General features: G+C 37.7%; 3 protein-coding genes across 8 annotated transcripts in view; 1 reads left to right on the top strand and 2 right to left on the bottom strand.

Annotated features, from left to right (window-relative positions):
• Positions 1-10295, bottom strand: part of LOC119474877 (CD151 antigen-like) — a 35330-nt gene extending 25035 nt beyond the window's left edge. Inside the window, exons 1-2 of one of the 2 annotated variants that reach the window (XM_037747194.1) lie at positions 10084-10295; positions 4808-4892 (exon numbers count right to left, since the gene is read on the bottom strand). In XM_037747194.1, the coding sequence (XP_037603122.1) occupies positions 4808-4891 (84 nt within the window). In that variant the 5' untranslated portion in view covers position 4892; positions 10084-10295. The remainder of the gene's footprint in view (positions 1-4807; positions 4893-10083) is intronic. The other variant, XM_037747185.1, reaches the window with a different exon arrangement.
• LOC119474885 (transmembrane protein 138-like) lies at positions 10238-22529 on the top strand. Of its 3 annotated transcripts, none has more exons than XM_037747227.1 (5): positions 10238-10379; positions 17761-18328; positions 18516-18687; positions 19143-19218; positions 21761-22529. In XM_037747227.1, the coding sequence occupies exons 3-5, from the start codon at positions 18562-18564 to the stop codon at positions 21871-21873; spliced, it is 315 nt and encodes a 104-aa protein (XP_037603155.1). In that variant the 5' UTR covers positions 10238-10379; positions 17761-18328; positions 18516-18561; the 3' UTR covers positions 21874-22529. The 3 variants fall into 3 exon arrangements, with proteins under 3 accessions (XP_037603155.1, XP_037603144.1, XP_037603135.1); XM_037747216.1 differs by lacking the exon at positions 10238-10379 and adding an exon at positions 14625-15108; XM_037747207.1 differs by lacking the exon at positions 10238-10379 and adding an exon at positions 15181-15905.
• cfap70 (cilia and flagella associated protein 70) overlaps positions 22377-23410 on the bottom strand; it is a 20358-nt gene continuing 19324 nt past the window's right edge. For all 3 annotated transcript variants that reach the window (XM_037747166.1, XM_037747156.1, XM_037747174.1), the window contains 2 exons: positions 23081-23128; positions 22377-22671 (listed from right to left, as the gene is read on the bottom strand). In XM_037747166.1, coding sequence (XP_037603094.1) covers positions 22573-22671; positions 23081-23128 — 147 coding nt within the window. In that variant the 3' untranslated portion in view covers positions 22377-22572. The remainder of the gene's footprint in view (positions 22672-23080; positions 23129-23410) is intronic.

The following is a 23410-nucleotide window of genomic DNA, read 5'->3' as shown; positions in this document are numbered from 1 at the left end:
GCTTCTGTTACACTTTTCTGCATTTTGTATTTACTTATGTGTACTGTGGTTATATGTTATATATTGTATGTCCTAATACACATATTTGTACATATTTCTTATTTTCTCATTTCTTATTTTTATTATTTACTTATATTTCTCTGCATATATTGTGTTTATATTGTAGCATTATGTACATATATCTTACATTTCTTTATGTTTATATAAAAGCAACTGTAACGCCCTGATGTCCCTGGGGATCAATACAGTATTTCTGATTTTATAATATTGGAAATGTTCATTATTTTAGTTTTACTTTAATTCTCACTTCTATTACAGTTCATAGGTGCTGTTCAGAACGACAACCTGATAAGTCAGCAGACTAACCTGATGTTAGAGGCCTACAGACTGCACTATCCAAAAAGATAAGATAGAACTTTATTTATCCTGAGGGAAATTGTTGTGCAGCAGTTGCAGTACAACAAGTAGGAAGAGTGCAAACATAAAATGAAATATAATTAATAGATTATTAATGAAGTGCAAATCAAATGTCAGTGATTCTCAATGTGTTTGCTCATGAACATAAATCAATAGTTACATATGACCTCCTGTCACCAGCTGCATGTGATAAGTTCAATCAAAACATGTTTCCCTTTAAGATCAATTTATTAATCGATTTGAGAGAGACTATTCATTCATTTACACACATAGAAGTCATAATACTAAACAATATATTTTTTAAAAGTCATAATTAATTGTTTTTCTTCTTTTTTTTTTTAACATAAAGCATCTCACAACTCTCCAAAAAATCCTCTTGCTACCCGGAGAAAAGATCCCAGCCCAATGAGCCATAGACTGAAGGAGTAAAATGGGGTTCAGTCTCTGCAGTAATCACTCCATGTGGTGAACATGATGCTTGCTGTAGCTTTATCTGCTGTTAAAACTCAATGTACCACAGGAATTAGTGAATCTTGTCCAAGTGTAATTGAAAGCTGCACAAGAGAAATTCAAACTTTGGCGACCTCCAGTGGCAGCAAGAGGTACTGTACAAACTAGAACATTTAAAAAGTCTTAAGGACCCTGAAGCTAGTGTGTGATATTCATGTCGGTATTCATGCGGGTAAACATGGTGAAGATAATGGGGGGAAAAACTATTCCTCAACAGTTCTTCAACTATTACTGGTAGCTGAGGAGGCAACATTGGACAACATTGCTCTAAAATAACGCTGAAATTAATGATTATTTTCATTGTCGATTATTTTCTCGATTTCTTGATTAGTTGTTGATCAGTGTTTCCCAAAGCTCAAAATGACGTCCTCAAATGTCTTGTTTTGTTCCCAACTGAAAGATATTCAGTTTACTGTCATAGAAGATTAAAGAAACCAGAAAATATTCACATTTAAGAAGCTGAAATCAGAGAATTTTGACTTTTTTTGCCGATTAATTTAACTTAATAGTTGACAACTAATTAATGAAGAAATTATTAATCGATTAATCGTTGCAGCTCTACTCTAAAATGTTAAAATCATGTAAAAAAACAAAACAAAAAAACGGTATAATATGTCATCTGTTAGCTGGAAGACAAGCTTTCTTTCAGTGTCTTCATGCAACAAACGCATACATGCGTATTTAACGGTTCTGCATTTTTTTCTAAACTGTAAAAGAGACTGTTTGTAACTTCTTACACGTATAAATCACCCGGGTCGGTGTCCTATGCGCGCTCGCATGTGGCTACGCTGTTCAGACAAGACTCCAACACAAACTACACGGAACTTAACAGCCACAGGTGTCGCGGTTAACAAGCATTTCTGATTCTTACAAACAGTCCCTTTAATGCAGTATCAGTGAAAGTTATCATTGATGCCACTATATCAATTATTAAAAACATTGCTGCTACAATAATGCTTTGTTTAAATGGAAATGCACTGCACTGTTGAGTCAAACTTATCTCCTTGGCCTTCAAGATTACACTGTTTGTTTGCATTCTCAAACACGATCTGGAACATAACCTGCTCCAGGGCAGGTTAGCTGTTCAGCATAAGTTACTATAGCGATTTAAAAAAAATCTTGAGTAAAAATTCTATCAAAGCGACAGTACATCAACAGAAAACAGGACAGATGTTTCTCCTGAGGTAAATGGACAGCTGCCATTCAGCAAAATACTTTTAACATAATGTAGGGTTGCAGTGTGTTAATTTTGTCTTCTGAAGTTCAGTCCAGAAATACTTTATACTTGCAATAGCTGCGATGCATGTAGCTACACTAAAGTATTTGGAAAATACTTTTCCCAAACTAATTTAATAATCATAAGAGTCGATGGAAATAACTGCAATCCCCTGTCCTGAAATGCCCATATGGTCTGTAACTGTGGCATGTGGCACTGAGAAGGTTCAGTACTGTTAGTCTGCCAGTTTGAGAGAGATATCTGATTCTTTGGCAGACAGTTGACTATCACATATGGGAAGATCTGTAAGTGTGATTTCACACCGAGAAAGAGTGAGGATGAGAGAGACGCTCGTCCTCTGCCGCCACGCTGATGTTTGACTCGTATTTCACACAGAACATCCAAACGATGAAATCAGTTATTTGTAGAGCTGTCCTCCTGGAACAACACGTTCTTGATACTGGAACGTTTTGGGGGAATTAGACTTTGAATGCGTCTTCTGTGTCGTCTGTAAAAGTATGCAGCTTGGCTTTGATTCCATGAACTGGAATAGCAGCAGGCATTCATCTGCTGCCTGAAGAAAAAAAGGCTTTGTTGAAGGGTTCAGACAGAGTTTCTTCTGCTATTTATACCATGTAAAAAAGCTAAATTTAATACAAGGGCATATTGTGTGCATGAGTATTACTGTCCTTTTGTTGTAAAAGAAAAACACTGCATTTTATTACCTGAAATATCCTCTCCTTATCAGGAACAGGGTTGGATGTGTTGTTTTCTACTTGTTTGGCCGGTTTGGGGCTCTGATAAATGATCATGACCTCTGTGTTGATCCCCCTGGCTTCTTTTAGTTTAACACATCAGTTAGATTGATTTGTTTTCATCGGGGTTTAAGCAGTGGACACACCGGAACCACTGCCATCCACTGCAGACAGCTCACATCAACACAGACACGCAGGTATGAAAATGAGGCAAAAATGTATTTTTAGGTAACATTTTCAGCGAAATGCATGAAACTCAACACCTCACATGACTTTGCTAAAATCAGAAGGAGGTTATTGATCCCGGCCTGATGGGTAAAAGCATTCTAGTCGCACAGCGCTAGCAAAGCAGCGAGTAGTCATGGCGAGCTGTCATGCTCCACAGATCGATACAAATGAACTGATCATCAGCAGGGTGATCGACCCACAAACTAAGGAAATATTATTTATATATATTTAGCGACTATGCCTTAAAACTTAAAAGTGATGCAAGACTTCGTTGCGACTCTTAATTGCTGTAACGTTACACGACTACAGCGGGGGAAAGCTCATTGCATAAAGTTCGTTTGAATTTGAATCTGTCATATCAGCAATATTGTATTGACTTTTGGCGTTACGTTTCAGACTGAGGACTAACCGCTAACGTTAGCTCGCAACCAGCAACAAGCTATTAATAGAGAGCCGTCAAAGGTGTAACATTAATGTTCACCTGCCCGACATACAAAGAGCTGCTGTGCGATCAGTTGTACTAATAACAAGACCAAAATCTAAGTCTCCAGTTTTACATTAACGTTATAACCTGTTGAGGAATCACTAAGGGAAAAGTGTCCGGCGGCGCCATCAAGAGGGACTCACGTAACTTGAACTCCGACCGGAGTGTCAACCAAACAGACCCTGGTCCTCCAAGTCAAATCACACTCACTGTATGTCTGATCTAACGTTCAGAACAGGTGATAATTAACAAATCTCATACTAATATGTCATATGATAATGGTATCTGGTGGTCGGAGTCTGCAGTAGTCTAGTATAGTCAACAAGAATGTACAAACAATGTGAAATTTTCATTGATTACAGCGACAGCCAAAGCAGTTTTGCTCCCTGAATGCGCACACAACCAAGTTGGTATACAAGAAACCAGTCTATTATTTCAGACTTGAAAGCAGTTGGATTGTTCTACTTCATCCCTGCACCCATCTTGATGGCAGATATTATACAGCTTAAAGGAAAAAATCTGGTAGTTGTGGCCAGCGTTTCAGCTGTCCGTTGTGATAAAATACTTACCAAAGTAATTGCTGAGATCTGGGAACACGACCAAATCACTATAACGAAGCCCGAGCGGTCAGACAATCAGGCAGGTTGTAAACAACTTTGCCCGATTATCTTAACCACTTTATTTGGAGGTGAAACTTGAAGTGAGTTCAACTGAAATATCACAGGAAATCTGTGTGAAAGCAAAACTACGGCAAGTACAGAAGGTCAACGTTGAACCGGGTCTGTAAACTGCTCCAAATGGAGAGTTTGGTAAATCATTCTATTGTTCTCCTTCGTTTTCTCTTCCAAACACAGTAAGTTTGACCAACTTAAGGGTGTGTTTAAAACCTATACGACTGTCTTGACTACTTGTGTTTCTTGCCCCCACCCATCTGACTTCTTTTTAGCCTTGCCGTGTTCCAAAATCTCAGCAATTATCTTGGTGAGTAAAATGCTATTATAACCAATAAAAATGATGACCAAACCAACAGACAAAAGAGAATGTATGAAAAGTAACATATCCAGATCATAAATGTTTTAAAGACACGCCTGCATTTTGGAAAGCATGCAGGTGCTTGAGAAGCACTTTAGACCTAAACATGCACTTTGGCAATTAAATCCCTTACGCAGGCTCAACTGTGCCAGAATGGAAACTTACCCAAAAGAGAAAGTTGAAGGTAAACAGGAGGTATTTCAGGCAGACGGTTCCACATGTTTCCTTTTTCTCCTCAAAGGCCCCCATGCTGCAAAAGACAGCAGATTTCAGGTCAGTTATGACAAAAACAAACAGTATTTTAGTTATTTTTAGTCAATAATACACTCAACTTAAACTTGTGATCAAGAACTAAAACATTTTGCTTTCTCACAAAGAAATGTGTTGGTAAAAATAAATGTGACAAACATGACTCTTCTGGTGACTGTTACTGATTGCTCCAGCAGCGTTGAAAGATATCCCGATTCCACCACGGCCATATGAAACAACTCTAATACAACAAATACGCTTAAAAGATGTAGGATTTGGCGGAATCTGGCGGTGAAAATCCTCCCGTGTGCCAAGCCAACACGTTCTCATCCCAGCTCGTCATGTACTGACGCTTTGTCAGACCCCTTGGCGTCACTTTTCGCTCACAGTAAACACAATATGGTTAGGTTTAAAATTACTATGTTTGTACAGTGAAAATGTGACTGAACATTGTAAACACGGGCCGTGAACTATCAGCTGATTGTTACGTGAAAGTGAAACTTAATACACAAGACACGAACAGTGGTATCCTGGATGAAAGCCTTGTGTTTGTCCATCCTGGGCTACTGTAGAAACATGGTGGACTCCATGAAGAGGACCCGCTCCCTATATAGATATAAACGGCTAAAATAACGAAAACATAACGATTCTCATTTTCAGGTGATTATATACTAAAGAAAACATACTTATTAATATTATATTCCATTTCTGCCTATGGATCCCACTAAATGGTACACACTGCCCTTTAATTAAAGTTCATTGCAGGCTAGTATTTGGCACAGAGGATACAGAATTAGAGCTTGAAATTAAAGCCAACCTTCCTTTTAATGGCAAGGTGCTTTTAACAAATGAGATGTTACAGGGCTAATGCAGCACACGGGGGAGGAGGCATTAGATCAGCAGTGTAGGCAGAATCAGTGAGCTGAGTTATTACATGTGTATGCAGAGAGATCCATGACTAAGCACTGAGTAGGAGCTGAGAGTCGGCCAAAGGCTGGAAATTATAACCACCCGCTTCCCTGGTGCATGGTATGAACTTCCAACGCTTAACGTCTTCTTTTAACAGCAAACTTATATTTTCAGCAGGGTGTGTTTCATAAATCAAGTGAATGACAGCAAATTTAAAAAACTTGTACTTAACATTGAATGGTTAAAAATGTGACAGATTGACGCTTGTCCAAACAATCTCTGTATTTAACCCGCGGTAATGGACACCTTGTTAAAATTTGACAAAGTTTTCACCACAACAATGCCAAACACGACTCTCGAGTTTGCAAGATTTATAGATCCAATCAAAGAATATTACTTGCTACTGTACTTGCTGCCTTCGTGTAATCTTTGTTCCAAGCCTCACATCCTTTATTTTAACCCTACAATTTTCTTGGCTCACTTGCCAGTCAAGCCCAGACTCGCCGTCTGCTGACTGCCTCTCATCAAAGTCTTCCTCCCCTCCTGACTCTCCCGTCTGCACCCCCACACCCACAGCTACTACTGTCTATTCAGATGAGTGCACTGCACTCTGCATGAATGAGTGAGTCTGTCTGGTGACCATCTGCTATAGTGGGACCACTTAGCGTGATCTTGTTAATTAAATTCAAACAACACTGAATTGACAATTCCAACATTTGACATTTTAGAGCCAGATAGGAAACAGCTGAGTTAAGACAGGAATTTAGTAGGGCTGGGACGATTCACCCGATTCGATGTGTATTGAAATGTTTAAGTATTACGAGTTATTGCGATTTTTGTTAACTTTTCTAACACTAGACCATGGGAAAAAGTTGAATCATACACTTCTAGGGACTTTTCCTTTGGAAAATATCTAAATTAATACAGTAAGAATGTGTGATTTTCAGCATGTATGTAGTCAGAAATGTCCTGTAGTCAAATATATCAGTCATTGTCAGGCATTATTTATAAAAAAAATTCCAGCAACCCAAAAATCAAAGAATAAAGACATTTCCCTCACAAATAAGTAGTATTTTCTTTTAATTCATAAGGGACATGTCATGTTTTATACTTCTAGTGAATCCAATCCAATCAATTTCATTTCAATGTATGTATTTTGTATAAACAGTTCCCTTTGTTAACACCTTATTTTGAAAAACGGACGTCATCAAACGCGTGTACTTCTGCTAACTTCGCCAAGTCCGTCGCTAGCTCTCCCGTCAGCTCCTTTCTATTTATACGTCCATGGTCAGCTCCATCGGGACCATTTGAATGCATTTAACATAAATGTCAGTATATGGGTGCTCTACAGTCGTAGCGTTGGCCCATTTGACCACAGAGATGAGAGTGACGGCCGGCTTGACCGCTGGTTACCGCAATACGATAAAGTTTCCTGTCCATGACAGAGTTAGCATGCAGCTTTAGCCAAGATGTCTAGCTCTGCTTTTTCTGGCAATGTGTGAAACCCAAAGTGTTTCCATACTTTACTGTATGTGTAGTGTTTACCACTTTGGATTTAACATGTGAGGGTGCAGGTCGTATCCATGCCCACCCTGTGCCGTTTTCTACTTTCTTGTTTCGGCTCACCACAGCCGACTGTGGTTTGTTTTGGTTGAAGGATACAGAACGGATATAACGTTGAAGAACAATTGAGTTCCACAATTATATTTTAGCTTTAGTGTATTCCAGGATGTGATATCTTTACTGGGCACATTAAACATGCCTGGTAAGCCGAGATACGTATGACACCTGTCTGACACACTCACCATAAATTTCAGTAATGGCTGTCTCGTCTACCCTGAGAGATTACAGTAGTGAAATACCTGGAACAGGTCCAGAAAAGCTTTTTTTAATCTGTATAAGCAAACAGATTTATGTAAGTGTTAGATATGTTGCAGGTTTAGTGAAGGTGGATGGTCTTTTCAGGCTTGTTTGAGGGAAGAAATGCTAAATTATTGCAGTTTTGAGCACAATCCATCAGTTTCAGGCTATTATATCATCAAACAAAGACTTTAAAAAACTTGAATTTGCATCTACAAGTTGTCATTATTAGTTTTATGTGTTATCAGAAATGATCAATGAGTAATAACTTAGATTAAGTTTAAAATAAATCATCACTGGAAACAGTGCATTGATGCTTATGGCAATTCTCTTGTTTCTTTATTTGTTTTTTTCTGTAAAACAGGATGCTGAAAATAAATTGGCAACGATAGAGTGCTCCAGGGATGACATATTTTTGTAGGCCAACCAGGAAGTTAACATCGCCCTGGTTCCCAATGCCAGTGGGATTTCTCCATTGGGTTTTGGATTATTGCAGAAAATAAGCTCTGTGACAAACAAACGTTTATGATACTAACACGTTTGTTCAGCAAGATGACCTTCACAAATGAACACCACTTTTATGATTTTTAAAGCGTGAATGCAGTTGCCAGAAGTAAAAAGCTAACGTTAGGCTATAAACGCGGTCTATATACACCGCGGTCGCATGAGCGCGAGTAACAACGAGGCTGTAAAGGCGGATGGATCGGCGTGAGGATGTTTAGTAGTCTCATTTAGCGATAGTGGGATAGTTATTGATGTATTTTATATCGAAGAAGAAAATGTCAAATTCTCTTAAACTTGTTAACCACAGATCTTATTTCAGGCATCTAACTAAAAACCCATTAACTTTGTGACAAGGGAACTGGAAGTGCTAAAATTTCCGGGTTTTAGGACTCATTCCCGTAGCACTCTATTTTGATAATTGATTAACCGTTTTGAGTCTGGTTTTGGCTTCTGCAAGATGATTAATTGCTGGTTTTCTTGTTGTTCTTCAAGTGTAAACTCAATACTTGGTTGTTGGTTGTACAAAGCGAGACATTTGAAAACATGATCTTGGACTTTGGGAAACTGTGATGGACACGGTCTTCTTTCATTTTATAGACAAAAGAATTAAATTGAAAAAATTATCCGCAGCCTAATCAAAGATTAAAACAAGTGTTAGTTGCAGCCCTACTTTAAATCATTTAAATATCAACACCAGACTGTAAATAAACACACACAACAGAGACAACTCCCAACATTTCATTTCCATTGGACTTCATACTACATTTGCAACTGGATAATCTGATTTGCCATCAAATTTAATTTCTGCACAGAAGTCTTAGGGGTGTGTCGGAAATTCAGCGTATGAGCAAAACAAAAGTAGAATCCTGCATTTTGTCATTTATTTTATTTATCCGAGTCAACAAGGATCTTCTTTAGGTCTGAGCTATTAAAATTGGATTTGCAGAAACCTTTTTATAATGTATTCTTTTCAGGATTTCCCCATTGAAATTGTTTAGTTGAGGTGGCAAGCCTCACAGACCCTGATTCAGATCCCCTCTTGGTAGCAGACAAGGACCTAAATAAAAGTCACACTCATTAAATAAATGACATTTGATGTGTGATTGAAAACCCCTCGACTGTAAAACACTGCAGGAAACACTACTTTTAGTGGAAGTACTTTGATTTGAATGTGAGTATGTCAGATTAAAGCAACCAGTGTGAACACAACCTCTCACCTGTCATCATGACTAACATGGAAACCCAGCTCTCATTCAAATGAGTCACTTTTCAATCCATTTTAATCACACCTGTGGCCTTTATTACCTGACTGGAAAAACACCAGGTTGTTTGATTGGTGCTATGTAAAACTTACACTAAAGATAATAAAACCTGTTTGTTATTATGAGCTAGTAAGTAACATTATATTATAGCTAACACTGACTACAAGGAAAAGTTAAGCTAGCTAAACATCTCCATTAGCAACCGTCCTAGCAACGGCTCAGCTGTAACACCACTGGACTCTAGTTCACGTCCTCTTGTAAAGGGTTTCACTTCACAAACACCATCTATAAACCTTGTTTTAATAACACAGGGTCACCTCCATCACGTATTCATTTACAGGACTGACGTTAGACCACATAAAATCACAGTTGTGTGTGTTTCTTTCGGGCATCTTCTCGCCGGTGTAAGCTAACTAACGCTAAAGTTAAACGTCTCTCGCTGCTGTGGTGGAAAAAAACACCTATTGTATCAAGATGACGTGCTTCTAACAGACCACATCAACCTGATAGAAGCCTGCCTGATAACCGAGCTCTCATAGGAAGCTCCTAAATGTCTCGGCTGTGTCGTTAATAGACGGTAAAGCTGCCTGGGTGTGTGGTGACTGCGACACCGCAGTGAGGAGCTAACAGCTCAGAGCACTTCCTGCTTTCACTCACCTGACGGCTCTCTGCTTCTTCTGTCGATGTAAAGACACGGAATGCGCTGGAATATAGTCCTAAATGTCCTCTGTTCTCAGTCCACTGTCCTCGGATAAAGGTGCTCTACCGACAGCCGGGTGAATGTGGAGGCCAGAGAGGAATCACAATGCTGAGCTGACGGACAGACTGAGGCTGGAGCGGCTGTGACTCCACCCCGGGACACCTTGCATGATGCAGGGTGTGTTTTCCGTGTCCCGGGGCAACGCTTCTTCTGTGATGCTAGCAGAGACACAGAGACACAGAGAGAGAGACAAGTAAGCATATTACCAGGGATTTTTGTGTATTTTGATAATCTTCAAATCACAAAAGTACTGTATTGATTTTATTCCACCCATCAGCATATTACAGTAGCAATTAGATGTTTTATTTAGTCCCTAAATTTCTATTCAATTTTAACTTGCACATTATCAAAAGGTTGATGGACAGTAGTAGAAGAAGTCCTCAGAGTGTAGCCTATATCAGTGTATAGGCTACATATTTCAATACTAAGTAAAGTTCCTGCATTCAAAATTGTAGCCTACTTCAGTAAAAGTACAAAAGTATTAGCATTGAAATTTATTTAAAGGTCCCATATCATGCTCATTTTCAGGTTCATACTTGTATTTTGTGTTTCTACTACAACTTGTTTACATGCTGTAATGTTAAAAAAAAACTTTATTTTCCTCATACTGTCTGCTTGAATATACCTGTATTTATCCTCTGTCTGAAACGCTCCGTTTTAGTGCATTTCAAAGGAATTGCAACAGAATTGCGTTGCTAGGCAACAGTTTGGGTCCATGTTTACTTCCTGTCAGCTGATGTTATTCACATACACTGCAACCAGGAATAAACTGGGACACATTTAGAATGTTTACATTTAAAACCGTGTAATGGTCTAAATATTGTATATTTGTGACAAAACAAATGGACAGAAATCCTGACGGCTTGTTTCAAACGCACAATTTCTGAATACGGGCTGTGTGTATTTCTCTGTATATTGAGTGCTTCGATACTTTTACAGTACAGTATTTATACAGCACTGAAACTTGCTTTATAATATAAAAGACGTGAAAATCTTACTTTTTACTATATTGGACCTTTAAAGCAGCAGTGGGTAGAATTGTAGCAAATATGATTAAAAAAGTTATTTTTATAAAACTGTCTCTATATCCTGACAGTAGTGCATGAGACAGGTAATCTTAAAAAAACTCATGTGCCTCTGTGTCCTCCGGTGTCTTCCGGTGTTCAAGAGACTTCAAGAAGATCAAGATTTCACAGACCGGAGGAAAACAACCAATCAGAGCCGAGCTGGAGTCTGCCGTCTCTGAGCAGCTGTAAATCACTCTTGAACTTTGATTAGATGGTCAAACCAGGCAGTGCTGATCAAACATGAATCAATATTCTGTTACTGTAATGCCTATTTTTTGGCCTTAAATGTTTTCAGAAACATCTTGTAGTGTACTGTTTAGCTGTAAGATGAGAAAGTTTGTGACCCAGCAGCCATGTTGAGATCTGCTGAGGAAATACCAAGCACCGCCCACCAGCCGGAGCACAACCAATAGGAACGCTCTCTCTCTGAAATGACCTGTGATTGGCCAAAGTCTCCCGTCACGGACTAGATTTTTTTAAAGCCTGAAAACAGAGCCATGAGGAGGTGCAGAAATCTAGTTATCTATCAGAACACTTGAATTACAATATGCTGAAAGATTATTATGGAATCTTTGCCCAATGATACCAAAAATATACTGCCTACTGCAGCTTTAAGTACACATTCGAGGTACTTTGCATTTTACTTGAGTATTTCCATTTTCTGCTACTTTACACTTCTACTCCACTACATCTCAGAGGTAAATATTGTACTTTCTACTCCACTACATTTGTCTGACAGCTTCAGTTACAGATTACAGATTACAGTTTTGACCCCCTTCCTGTCCAGTGAAAACCACTTATCTCCAGATGTGCTGATTTTGAAAGTTTATGATAAACTGAAGGATGAAGTGTTTCTTTATTTGTTGAGAAAATCCTCCTACCTCTTAAGCTAAATAAACTATTTAATTAATCAACTGGAAAATGCATCGTCACAAAGCTGAAAACAGAGCTGTTTTTCTGACACCACGAAACGTTGACTTTTTACAGATACGTGTTTCTCACAGGACAAGGACGCTACAAACACATGATGATCTTATAGCATATGATGCATTGCTGTATATCAAACTAGCCAACACTATATAAAGGAGTTAAATCAGTAAAATGTAACTAATGCGGCAGTAATTTTAATCCAGAAACATCTGATATAGTAAAACACTGTCAGGGACCATTTTACTGCACAATCAATACTTTTACTTTAAGTACTTTGACTACATTTAGCTGAAAATACTTACATACTTTTACTTAAGTAAGGTTTTGAATGCAGGACTTTTAGTTGTAGTGTAATATTTTCAGTGTGGTATTAGTAGCCTGTTTTTACTGCAGTAAAGGATCTGAATACTTTTTCCACCACTGATTAGTGATGCAGTAATGTGTGCATCACTTTAATGTTGCAGCTGGCAAAGGTGGAGTTCATTTTAATGACTTTATATAGCCAAGCTGGGTAGCTTGTGAATTCCCCCTCCTAAAATCTTATCTTAGCCTCTAATACATATTTAATTTGTTTATATTTTGTATTATTAATCTGAACCTGCAGTAACTAGTAAAGTTATCAAATAAATGCAGTGGAGTAAAAAGTACAATACTTCCCTCTGAATTTTAGTGCTGTATATGTATAAAGTAGGAGACATATACTCGAGATACTCAAGTAAAGTAGGCCTACAAGTACCCCAAACTTGTTCTCAAGTACAGTAATTGAGTAAATGTACTTAGATACTTTCTATAGCAATATACTATTGTAGTTTACAGTATTCTTACCCTCCCCCAAATGTTACTATTTATTCATTATATGTCAATGTTAAATAAATAGCAACAGTTAATCACTATGTAACATTAGTTTTGAAAAGTGATATATATAAACTTCACTATAATATTAATATTTGTGCATTTGAAGTAAAGTTGTGCTCTAGAAAAAGTGGAAGAAATTAACATTTGTCCAGGCAGAGAGCTCCTACAGTACTGGATAATTAAACACTGTCATTTGAGCCTTCATTAATCAGTTAAGACAGTATTCATTGGAATTAAATTAATTTAATCCCACCAGGCTCAGCAGCACCACGCTGCAGCACGTTCAATCATAAAGAGGGAATGGTAGTATACTCAAATCTTAAAACAGATTAAAACTCTAGTAAAAAGGTCCTACATTAAAAAAATCTACATATGTACCATTCACCAAATTAATTCAGTATGAATTTATTAGAAATTACATGTACCTAAGTTTCAAAAGTTAGATTCTTCCTGGTTCCAAACCTCATCTCTTTTTTTCAGCAGTTCAAAGAGTTGAAGTTAAATACATGTTTATAATCACTAAATAAATTATAGTTAAATTTAGTTAGTTAAATAATTGATGCTATGAAACAAAAGTGTTAATTCTGTCTAATTATCAAACACATTTCAGGGGAAAGTTTCTCTATGATGTAAAAAGTTTTAAAAAAGGTCTCTGCTTTAAGGTTTTGATGTTGGTTAATTTGTGTTACTGCGGGTTAGTCGGCTCCTTCTTTCGGCTAACTCAAACTTTAACAATAATAAGTGCAGTGGAGAATAATGTGCAACATCTCTCATCTCTAACACTTATGGGTCTTTCACTGTCATGTAAGACCCATAAACTATTGAGAGGGGCTCCTTCATTTCATATTCTCAAACGACATCAGATTTAATCTAATTACAAAAAAACTACTGACTCTGCTGGCCCATGGAAAAAGCCCCTTGAGACAAATCTGTGATTTGTGATATTGGGCTATATAAATGTAATTAACTTGTCAAGACGGTGGTCGCAGAGCAGTTGCCCACTTAACTACGTTGTTAATACAACTTTGTAGGCCTAAGTATTTGACAAGTCAGTATTAGAGTAAATGCACTGTAAAGATGGTAGATGGCACAGGTAGATGGTTCAACATTGTTTTGTGTACGTGTGTGTGTGTGTGTGTGTAGTAATGCACATTCACCACTAGATGGCAGTGTTTTTTTCTGGCTCTACTCCAGATATCCTTCAGAAGCATTACCGTAATCTTGAATGGGAATGTGACTGAAAAAGCTCAGAATGCATCCATTTATAACACTTTATCATTTGCTAATACCTATACAACCTTAACCTGTTGTCCTTTGTAATAAATCAGTCAGTCCACAGTGGAAAAAAAACAAAAATGGATTTTACAACATTATTTTTTGGAGGCATTTAAGTTTATTTAGTTTTTTTTCAAGCAAGAAAACTTCATACCATATCAGGGTAACAGGAGTAGACATTATTACTAGGTGTAGGAAATTAAAGATAAGTTAAATAAATTAAAATAAGTAGCACATATTCAGGGATGGATGGATGGATAAAATTAAAAGAAAACAGGCACTCCATCGATCTCTATTTAGGTCCAGATATGGTCCCATGGAATCTATTGAGCGTAGACTCATAGGATGTAATCTCTACCAATGTATCTACCCAATCTTTCAACAATATCTTTTAATACTAAATGTAGTCAATAGCTACGGTATGCTGTTGTTAAGTGCATGTAAACAATCTAACCACAATAAAAAAATGTGATATGGTAGCATATCTCAGGTTTCAAAATCAAGGAGGACAAAATACTAGCATTTCCACATTTGTTTATGCTTATTGGATTTTGGGTCTAGCACTCCACCCTGAATCCCATTGTTGAAGGGCACCATCCTTTAACAAAACATAATAATGTCATGACAAAAATCTTGTGCCTGTATATTAGAGAGATGGGGGGTGGGGGGGATAAACCCTGTTACTGGGAAAGACACAAGCTGTCAATCTGTGCTGCACACTTGACTTGTTTGTGGCAACCTGCATCATTTGGACAGACGCTCCAGCCTCTAAATAAACCAACCTTTCACTAACAGGTATAAACACTTGTGTTGTTTTAGCAGCAGTTGGATGGTAGTAGTTGATATTCTGAAATAGTAAAAGGGAGGACGTATTACTTCTGTGTAAAGCAACAAGCTGTTAGGGAGTTTTCTAAGAAGATTAAATGGTACTAAGAACCACAAGATGGGAGCACATGAACAACAACCGAGGCTTTAAATTAAACCACTACTCTAAATACCACTGACTAAATATCTGACAGAAAAAGAGAGAGAGAGAGCAGAAACTGATGACTTTGTCTGTGATGTGTATCCATAGCACTGGAAAACCTTCAACAAGATGTTTCATGTAACACTTTAAGTGTTTAAATGTAAAGCTTATGTAAGACAGCAGCAGTATTATCTTCTCTTTGTTTATATACACTGGTTGTCCAGTTTTCCTTTGCCAAGGAGCTATAGTAGTTCTGCTAACCCACAATGTCAGTGGGACAGCTTTCAAGAATAAGTATGGTCGACGCGCCACTGTTTAGAAGTAGTCCTAATCTTCCTCACACCTGCCACTGCCGTGCCAAGCTATAAATACGGGGTCATAAGAAGATCCACCATGTTGGATAGTGATCCTGGCTCACAGGATGCCAAGGCAAAGGTTTACAGTACGTGCTTAACTAATACTCCCAGTACAGCGACAACAGTAGTGAAAGGACGACCTGTTTTCTTAATTTAGAGTGAAGAAACTGTTTTAATGAAATGGATGAGAAGTAACCTGAAGGAATACCTCACAATCTGATCTGGGATATCATCAGAAAAAGAGAGAGAAGCTGCCTTTCTACTTAACGGTAAACAATTGTAATTTAATGTGATAGGGTGTACATCCCAGTGTTGCTCACAATGCCAATTAAACAAGTGAAATGCTAATATTTTGTCCTCCTAGGTTTGAAATGTGACTGGTTATATCTGGATATTTGAAAAAACTCTGACTTGCATCTATTGGCATCTATAGCCGTGCAGATAGTTGGTTTTATGTGTCCAGGTTTTGAGATATCTGAGAGGTTCAGGTCCATGCTAATACAATGAGGTGAATGGAGTTGAAAAAATAACATTTATAAATATTCAACATGACCTCTCTTTCCACAGTCAGTGTCCCGGTCTCTTACACACAGAAAACACTGTTTTTAGAGGAACTATTTCTTTTAGTAGAAAGTAGTTCCAACAAAAAACTAATGACGGCAAGGGAGAGGCTGAAGTTTCAGATAAAACCTAAACTATCTGCATGGATAGAAACCACTAGAGGTGATAAGATATATCTACTGTAAATCCAGCTTCTAATCAAGCTTCTTAAATGTGAATATTTTCTGGTATCTTTACTCCTCTATGACAGTAAACTGAATATCTTTGAGTTGTGGACAAACATCTTGGGCTTTGAGAAACACTGATCAACAGTTTTCACCATTTTCTGACATTTTATAGACCAAACAACTAATCAATTAATACAGAAAATAATCAATAGATTAAACGACAATGAAAATAAATTCTTAGTTGCAGCCCTACTTGTATTGACACTGTGTAAAATGCATTCAGTCATCAACATGCCAGCTCATGCCTGAGAGTAGCCCAGGTTACTCAGACAAGAAGCACGAGAAGTCCCTCTGTTTCAAAGATTCAAAAGTGTGATTCACAAGGTTTGTTTGGTCATCCAGTTCCTCTTGATCCTTCTGCAGGTGACCAAATATTTTAAACTTTTCAGCAGTTTTTCCAAAAGGTGCTGCTGTGTGTTAATAAGGTTAAAAAGGTTTACTGACAGTATATTAGAACAAACCCTCTCAGAGACGTGTCAACATTAGGTGGTTTAATGGATTCATTTTAGAGCTGCAACGAGTAATTGATTGGTTGCCGACTATTAAATTAATTACCAATTATTTTGATAATCGATTAATCAATTTAAGTCATTTGTTAAGAAAAAAAAGTCAAGATTCTCTGATTCCAGCTTCTTAAATGTGAATATTTTCTGGGTTCTTTACTCCTCTATGACAGTAAACTGAATATCTTTGAGTTGTGGACAAAACAAGACATTTGAGGACGTCGTCTTGATTGACATTTTTCATAATTTTCTTACATTTTATAGACCAAACAACGAATAGATCAATCAAGAAAATAATCAACAGATTAATCGACAATGAAAATAATCATACCTAATTCATTTTACAGTTTGTTAGGGCTGTCCCAAATAAGATTTTTTGGGCTTTGAAGCTTCGGTGAGAGATATTCAAAGGTATTCAAAGCTTCGGGACAGTGCTGCTGCCGCACTACTGTACACACATATACACCTCTTCACATAATAAACAGCGATATCCGTCTGACAATAACTAATAATAATTAATGTTGAATGTGAATAATGTTGTGTGATTATTCCTTATTTCATGGGCTGTTTTGGGATTTATACATTATTATTACATACAAATAAAACAAAAAACGAAGCATTCCAATACTGATTTGGAGGTTGATAACCATGGCAACGGTTGAAGCTTCAAAGCCCAACAATTTGTATATTGTCTCTGGTTACGTTTGGTAGGAAAATAACAATATCTGTATTTTTCAAGTCTCTGCTTGAAGTGCACATAAATCTGCATCTGAGTGAGAGCTGCACTGTTTTTCAGCAGAATACTAATGTGTCTCTCCTCTCTCTTTGCACAGAGTCTCTGCTGGGTTTACTTGGGAGCTGATGTTTCATCAGGTTTTGATATGAAAGTTCAAGAAACCTTGGAGGTTTTTACCACCATAGCCTGAACTGTGCTACCACATCTGTTCATGCCGGAACAGTACAAATCAACACTTCTGACATGTTGATGCCTGTGATTTCCATGCAGCTCATTTCAAAACCTGACTCCCACTTCGAAAGGACTTCAGTGTTTCCCAAGTAAACAGGACTGAATTTGAATTTGCAAATGGAGCCCTAATGTTGTATCATTCACACTTCAGAGTGGAGCCATTTGAATGCCTTGCTGAGACCCCCAAACAGTCAGGACTGTGATAGGATTGATGTTTCTATGTAGTGTGTGTGCGAGTGCAGTGCAGCGTTGGATCCATCGTGGAACCACCACGGTCCGCCGGGGCGCCCAGCCTTCGGGCCGGAGACGCTCCAGACCAGCAACTACTCTCTGGTGTTACTGATTCAGCTCAGCCTGCTCTCCTTCGACCTGTTTGTCAACTCCTTCAGCGAGCTGCTGAGGGCTGAACCGGCTGTCCAGCTGGTACTTTTCATGTAAGAGTTTCCTCGCTGTTTCAGCAGCCAAACATTATCTCTGGCTCCGGGGGAAAAGCTAAAAATAGTACGCTTTAGTTGTCTATACTGAGTCATCGGGGATGCTGGAATGATTTGAAACAGCACTGTACAAAGACAGTAATCTTTCTGTTCACACATTTCCCTCTCTCTTGTGTTTTCTTTACAGAATCCAGGACATTGCCATCCTGTTCAACCTGATCATCATTCTGTTGATGCTGTTTAACACCTACGTGTTCCAGATCGGCCTGGTCGCCATATTGCTGGAGCGATTTAGAGCTCTGCTAATGCTCTCTGCTCTCTATCTGACCTTCAGTATCATACTCCACTCCTGGCTTATGGTACGTGCTGGATGTGTACAAATGGGCAGAGATATATTAGAATAAAAGTCCCTTATGAATGTTGCATGTTTTATTACTATATGAACCAAATAGACTGCAGATTTTTTTTGATTTAATGTATTTATGCAACATTTATAAAAATGCTGGAATTCTATTGTTGAAAGATAGATGTCATGAGGGGGCAAAATCGTATTTGTATATTTTTTCTTTTATGAATTAAGTGAAACTGTGAGTACCCACAGTTGTATAGGTAGGTATGCAGGTAGGACCAGCATGCACCTGGGTGACCTTTTTACCAGAACAAGAGAGGCAGTGACCATCATGTTTTCTTTGTGCCTCGTTTGCTTGCTTTTTGGATATATAAATCGTTAGAAACATACATTTTGCATGGACAATGGACTCTTTTGCTGTGACATCAAAAATGACCATAAATGTTTTCTGTATATTTTTTCCAGAATCTACGTTGGCTGAATACCAACAGATTTATTTGGACAGACGGCCTTCAGGTGCTGTTTGTGTTCCAGAGAGTTGGTAAGATAACCTGTTAATATGTTCTTTTTAATGCCAACCAAATGCATTTATTTTGAATGTTTACTCCTGTTTCTAGGAGCTTTGTTAAGGATGTCAATATCTGTCTTCTTTCAGAAAAAAAAGACCTACAATGTACTATTGATATAAATTATATTTTATATTTGATACATGCTCCGTTTACAGGAGTTACAAGAGAATGATGAGTGAGAAATTACTTATCAGAATACAGCAGAGCGTTTGTGTTTTCTCTCAGCTGAATATAAGAAGTAGGAGGCAATACATGGAGCATTTTTCCCCCAGAGCAGAAATATTTACAAGAGAGTGAATGCTACTTTTCAATACAAAGATTAAACATACTTTTTATTTGAAGGACTAAGTAAACTGTACCATCATTCCCCCCATCTTTTTAGTTTCCCCTTTACCTCTTACCCGTAGGTGTCACTATGTCACCTTAATAGAGAGGTGCAGGAATGAGTCCTAAAATCCGGAAATGAGTTAGCATTTTAGCACTTCCAGTTCCTTCGTCTGGAAGTCAATGGGTTTTTTGAATTGGTTTTTAGTTAGATGCCTGAAATAAGGTCTGAGGTTAAAACAAGCTGAAGAGATTTTAACATTTTGTTCCCATTGGCCTTTTGTCGAGGGAACCCGTGTGATTCTAACTTTCTGGTTGGCCTACAAAAATGCGTGAGCCCTGGAGCACTCAGCTGTTTTTATGTAACCTGGTTTCACTCTACTTTTTATGCGGAAGAAGGTCACTGACAGAAAGCTTATAGTTTTTCCCAGAGAGTGTTCGCCCCTCCTCTCTACCAACAGGCTCCAGGCAGTGATCTCACATCGCCATGTGGGTGTGATTTTCATACGCGTATAAGCTCATAAGTGGATAAACAGATTTATTGTCTAGTTGCCGTTCTTCTCTGCAGGTGATCCCTTATTAAGTATGAGAACGAACTGTAGCCATGTTATATTTGTGTCTCTGTTTTGTCTGCTACCTAAGACCCAACCAGACGGTTACTCACTGTGTGATTCAGTGTTGCATCAACGGTTTACTAAATCTCTCTCTCTCATTATGAACCTTCCCGAAGACACTGTAAACTCTGCTGGGCTGAGTCCCAGTCATAAATGCTGGCGGGGACTTCCCATCTTTCTGTCTCTGTCATATATTATCTCTCAAGTAACCTTAATCACTGTTCAAAGTCATAACACAACCACCACCCACTTGGGAATGGCTGATGAAATATGCAAACTAAAAAGGCCCATTGATACATTTTTGTATATTTGTTACATTTGTCTCTTATAAAGTTATATTTTAAATTTTAAATGTTAAGTTATCACTTTTCTGGTAATGGAGATTGGTTTAAATCAATAGAGTCAAGAGTTTGCAGTAATGTATATAATGTGTTATTTGTGGTAATAATTTGGGTTAAACAGACAAAACATTAATATGATTGTTTTCCCAACAGAGCAACTAAACTGTCTTATTAGAGATCCAACAGAAATTATATATTATTACATGTTATTTGTTTTTTCATTGGCTGTTTTGGACGTGTTGTGTTGCTGACTGCTTATTTAAAGCGCTTTCCTCTGTTAGTCGAGAACTGGAGTAGTTATGGAATATGTGGGGTCCAGGGTCTGTATTACAGAAACATTTTATTATTAGTCTTAAGTTAAGATAGAAAGAGTGCAAGATAGGATTTTTCCCAATTTGGTATTACAGAAGCAAATCCTAACTAACTTTAGGAATCCTGTCTTATCTCAGGTTAGGATATCCTAAATACTCAATCCAACATCGCTTATCAACTTTTATGTCTGTTACCTAGCAACCGACACTACTTTTCTCATCTCGCCAAGCTAAACAACTTTGTAACCGTTGTTTTTCTCATTGAAACATACTGAAACATACATTGTAAGGCACAAAAAAATGGAGTAAAAATAACGGCGGGCACTTACTGTAACTTCAAGACAGATGAACGCTAACTCGGGAGATAACAGAAAGAGAGTGGGCTAAAATAGCAGTCACAGTCTCCGCTGTGTCTGGCATCCAACTTTGATGCTATCAAAAAGAAAATAAATACACTGACAAGTGATAGAAAAAAAAGACAGCTCTTATTGTCTAAAGAGCAGAAGAAAAGTGGTGTTTATCCTAAAGTTAGGAGAGATTATTTAAGATTTTGGGAACTTAGGATGCTTGTGTAATACACTTTTTCTATCTTAAGTTAGGATAGGAACAATGACTTAGCAACTGTTCATCTGTAATCTGTATCCACTGTAAATCAGATCCTAACCATTGTTACCATGGTTACCAAACAGTTAAGATAGGATCTGCCAGTTAAGAAGTTTCTGTAATACGGCCCCAGGACAGGAAATATTTCTGAAGGCAGATGTGTCAGCACCTATAACCGCTGAGTCATCAGTATCAGTCATTTACAGGACTTTGACAATCACTCAGAGCACCTTGAAAGTGATTGAAAAGGTGTAATTTCTGTATGTTTCTGTGTTTTTGTATGATAAAACCTCCTCCACATATTTATTTTTCTGTTCACAGCCTCTGTGTTGTACTACTACTTGTACAAGAGGACCTCAGAGTATCTGGGCGACCCTCGTCTCTACGAGGATTCACCGTGGCTGCGAGAACTGTTCGCTCGGGCCAGACAGTGATCTCACGGCAAAAAACAGCACACGATGCCACAGAGGCCAGGACTACTGTCAAAAAGGGCACAATAAAAAAATGTCCTATATGGACAGCAAAGATTTCACAATAAAATGTGCATTTGAAAATCCATACAATGGGAAATAAATTGACCACTTCAATACAGTATTTTTTAATAATAATTAAATCAGTTACATTTTGGGAACACTAATTTCCAAATTCAAAAGAAAAGAAAGAAAAACATTTAGGCCTAAAATGCATTTCTTGCAATACATGCAAAATATGTATTTCACTTAACATTTCTTTCCAATGCAGGAAGGATTGTGCCAAAATCTGGTAGATGTTTTAAAACAACGTCTCATCAGGTAAAAATGACATGAAAAGAGAGATAATGATTTAAAATATTCTGTTGATACCAGTCACCACATGCCCTTTTTCTTTTCTTTATTTTTTAAAAGACTATATTGCAGTTGTTTTATATACATTTGAGATTTGTGTTGCTTTGACTTTGTTTATGTCGATTTTGAACAGGGTTTAATGTTATTATGGCTCTGACAGTTACTGATCTCCACTGTCTGTAAAATCTGACCCATCGTGTGCATCTGAGCTGGCCTGGTTTCATTTTCACAAATGCTTAAAATACAATAAAAAATGTCTTTTAAAATCTGTGTGTTTGTATGAAATATACCTCTCTGTCATATTCAGATTTATGAGCTTGTTTCAAAGCATGACACCAGATGAGTGAAGCGCAGCTGATCCTTCAGCTCACAGAACTCTTTGAGGAGCGACTCCTTCTGCAGGTCGAACTGCATACCAAGAAAAGAGAAAAGGTTTTCGTTAGATGGGAGTTTCTTTATGTGAAATGTAAACAGACCTATGATTTTCAAAGACGACAGGGACATACAGTATATACGTATATAGTCAAACGAAAACATGGTGACACAGGCTTAGATTTGTTTGTGTAACAACAAAACAAAAGAAACTAGGAAATCCATATGAAAGTATTTTCTCTTCAGTTAAGAAAAATATCAAATGCTGCAGGAAAAATTCATATATTTTAGTGACTCAAGGAGAAATCAAGCTTTGTTTTTGCTGTGTTTTATGTTTAATACTGAAACAACTGAAATTGCTGTAGGTTTATTTGTTGTTTTTTTATATAGATTTATTTAGACTTTAAATGAATGAATGAATGATAAAAACAACGGACTAACTCACCCTTGTTGCATATTTATAAAACTGCTCTGCTTCCTCTTGTCTGCCAGACTGAAAACAAAAGGTTCATTACATGGTTAGTTCAGGTCCCTGCGTCCCGCCTCGAAAAATCCAGTTGCAGATGCTGAAAAAGTGTATCTGTGTTGAACTACGCCCCCGTTCAGAGGCTGCATTCCTGAAGGGACAAAGGTCATACAGGTGTGTCCTTCACTGGACCTGGGGGTTAAACATAACTAGGCTATATAACTACGTCATATGATTGGTGATCGTGGGATACTAAGGACCAAAGGATTCACCAGCTGTATTTGGGTAAAGAAAGGCTACGTTTCTTTG

This window comes from Sebastes umbrosus, chromosome 2 (assembly GCF_015220745.1).
Source record: "Sebastes umbrosus isolate fSebUmb1 chromosome 2, fSebUmb1.pri, whole genome shotgun sequence".
NCBI lineage: Eukaryota > Metazoa > Chordata > Actinopteri > Perciformes > Sebastidae > Sebastes > Sebastes umbrosus.
Note: the sequence above shows the minus strand (reverse complement) of the source record. Positions and strands in the feature narration are given on the sequence as shown.

What these genes read in the sequence shown, in the direction of transcription:
- LOC119474885 (XM_037747227.1), top strand. Translation starts at nt 18,562, where the DNA reads ATGCTGTTTAACACCTACGTGTTCCAGATCGGCCTGGTCGCCATATTG. An exon ending in TACTCCACTCCTGGCTTATG is followed by an intron (nt 18,688 to 19,142) that starts GTACGTGCTGGA and finishes TATTTTTTCCAG; the next exon opens with AATCTACGTTGGCTGAATAC. An exon ending in GTTTGTGTTCCAGAGAGTTG is followed by an intron (nt 19,219 to 21,760) that starts GTAAGATAACCT and finishes TTCTGTTCACAG; the next exon opens with CCTCTGTGTTGTACTACTAC.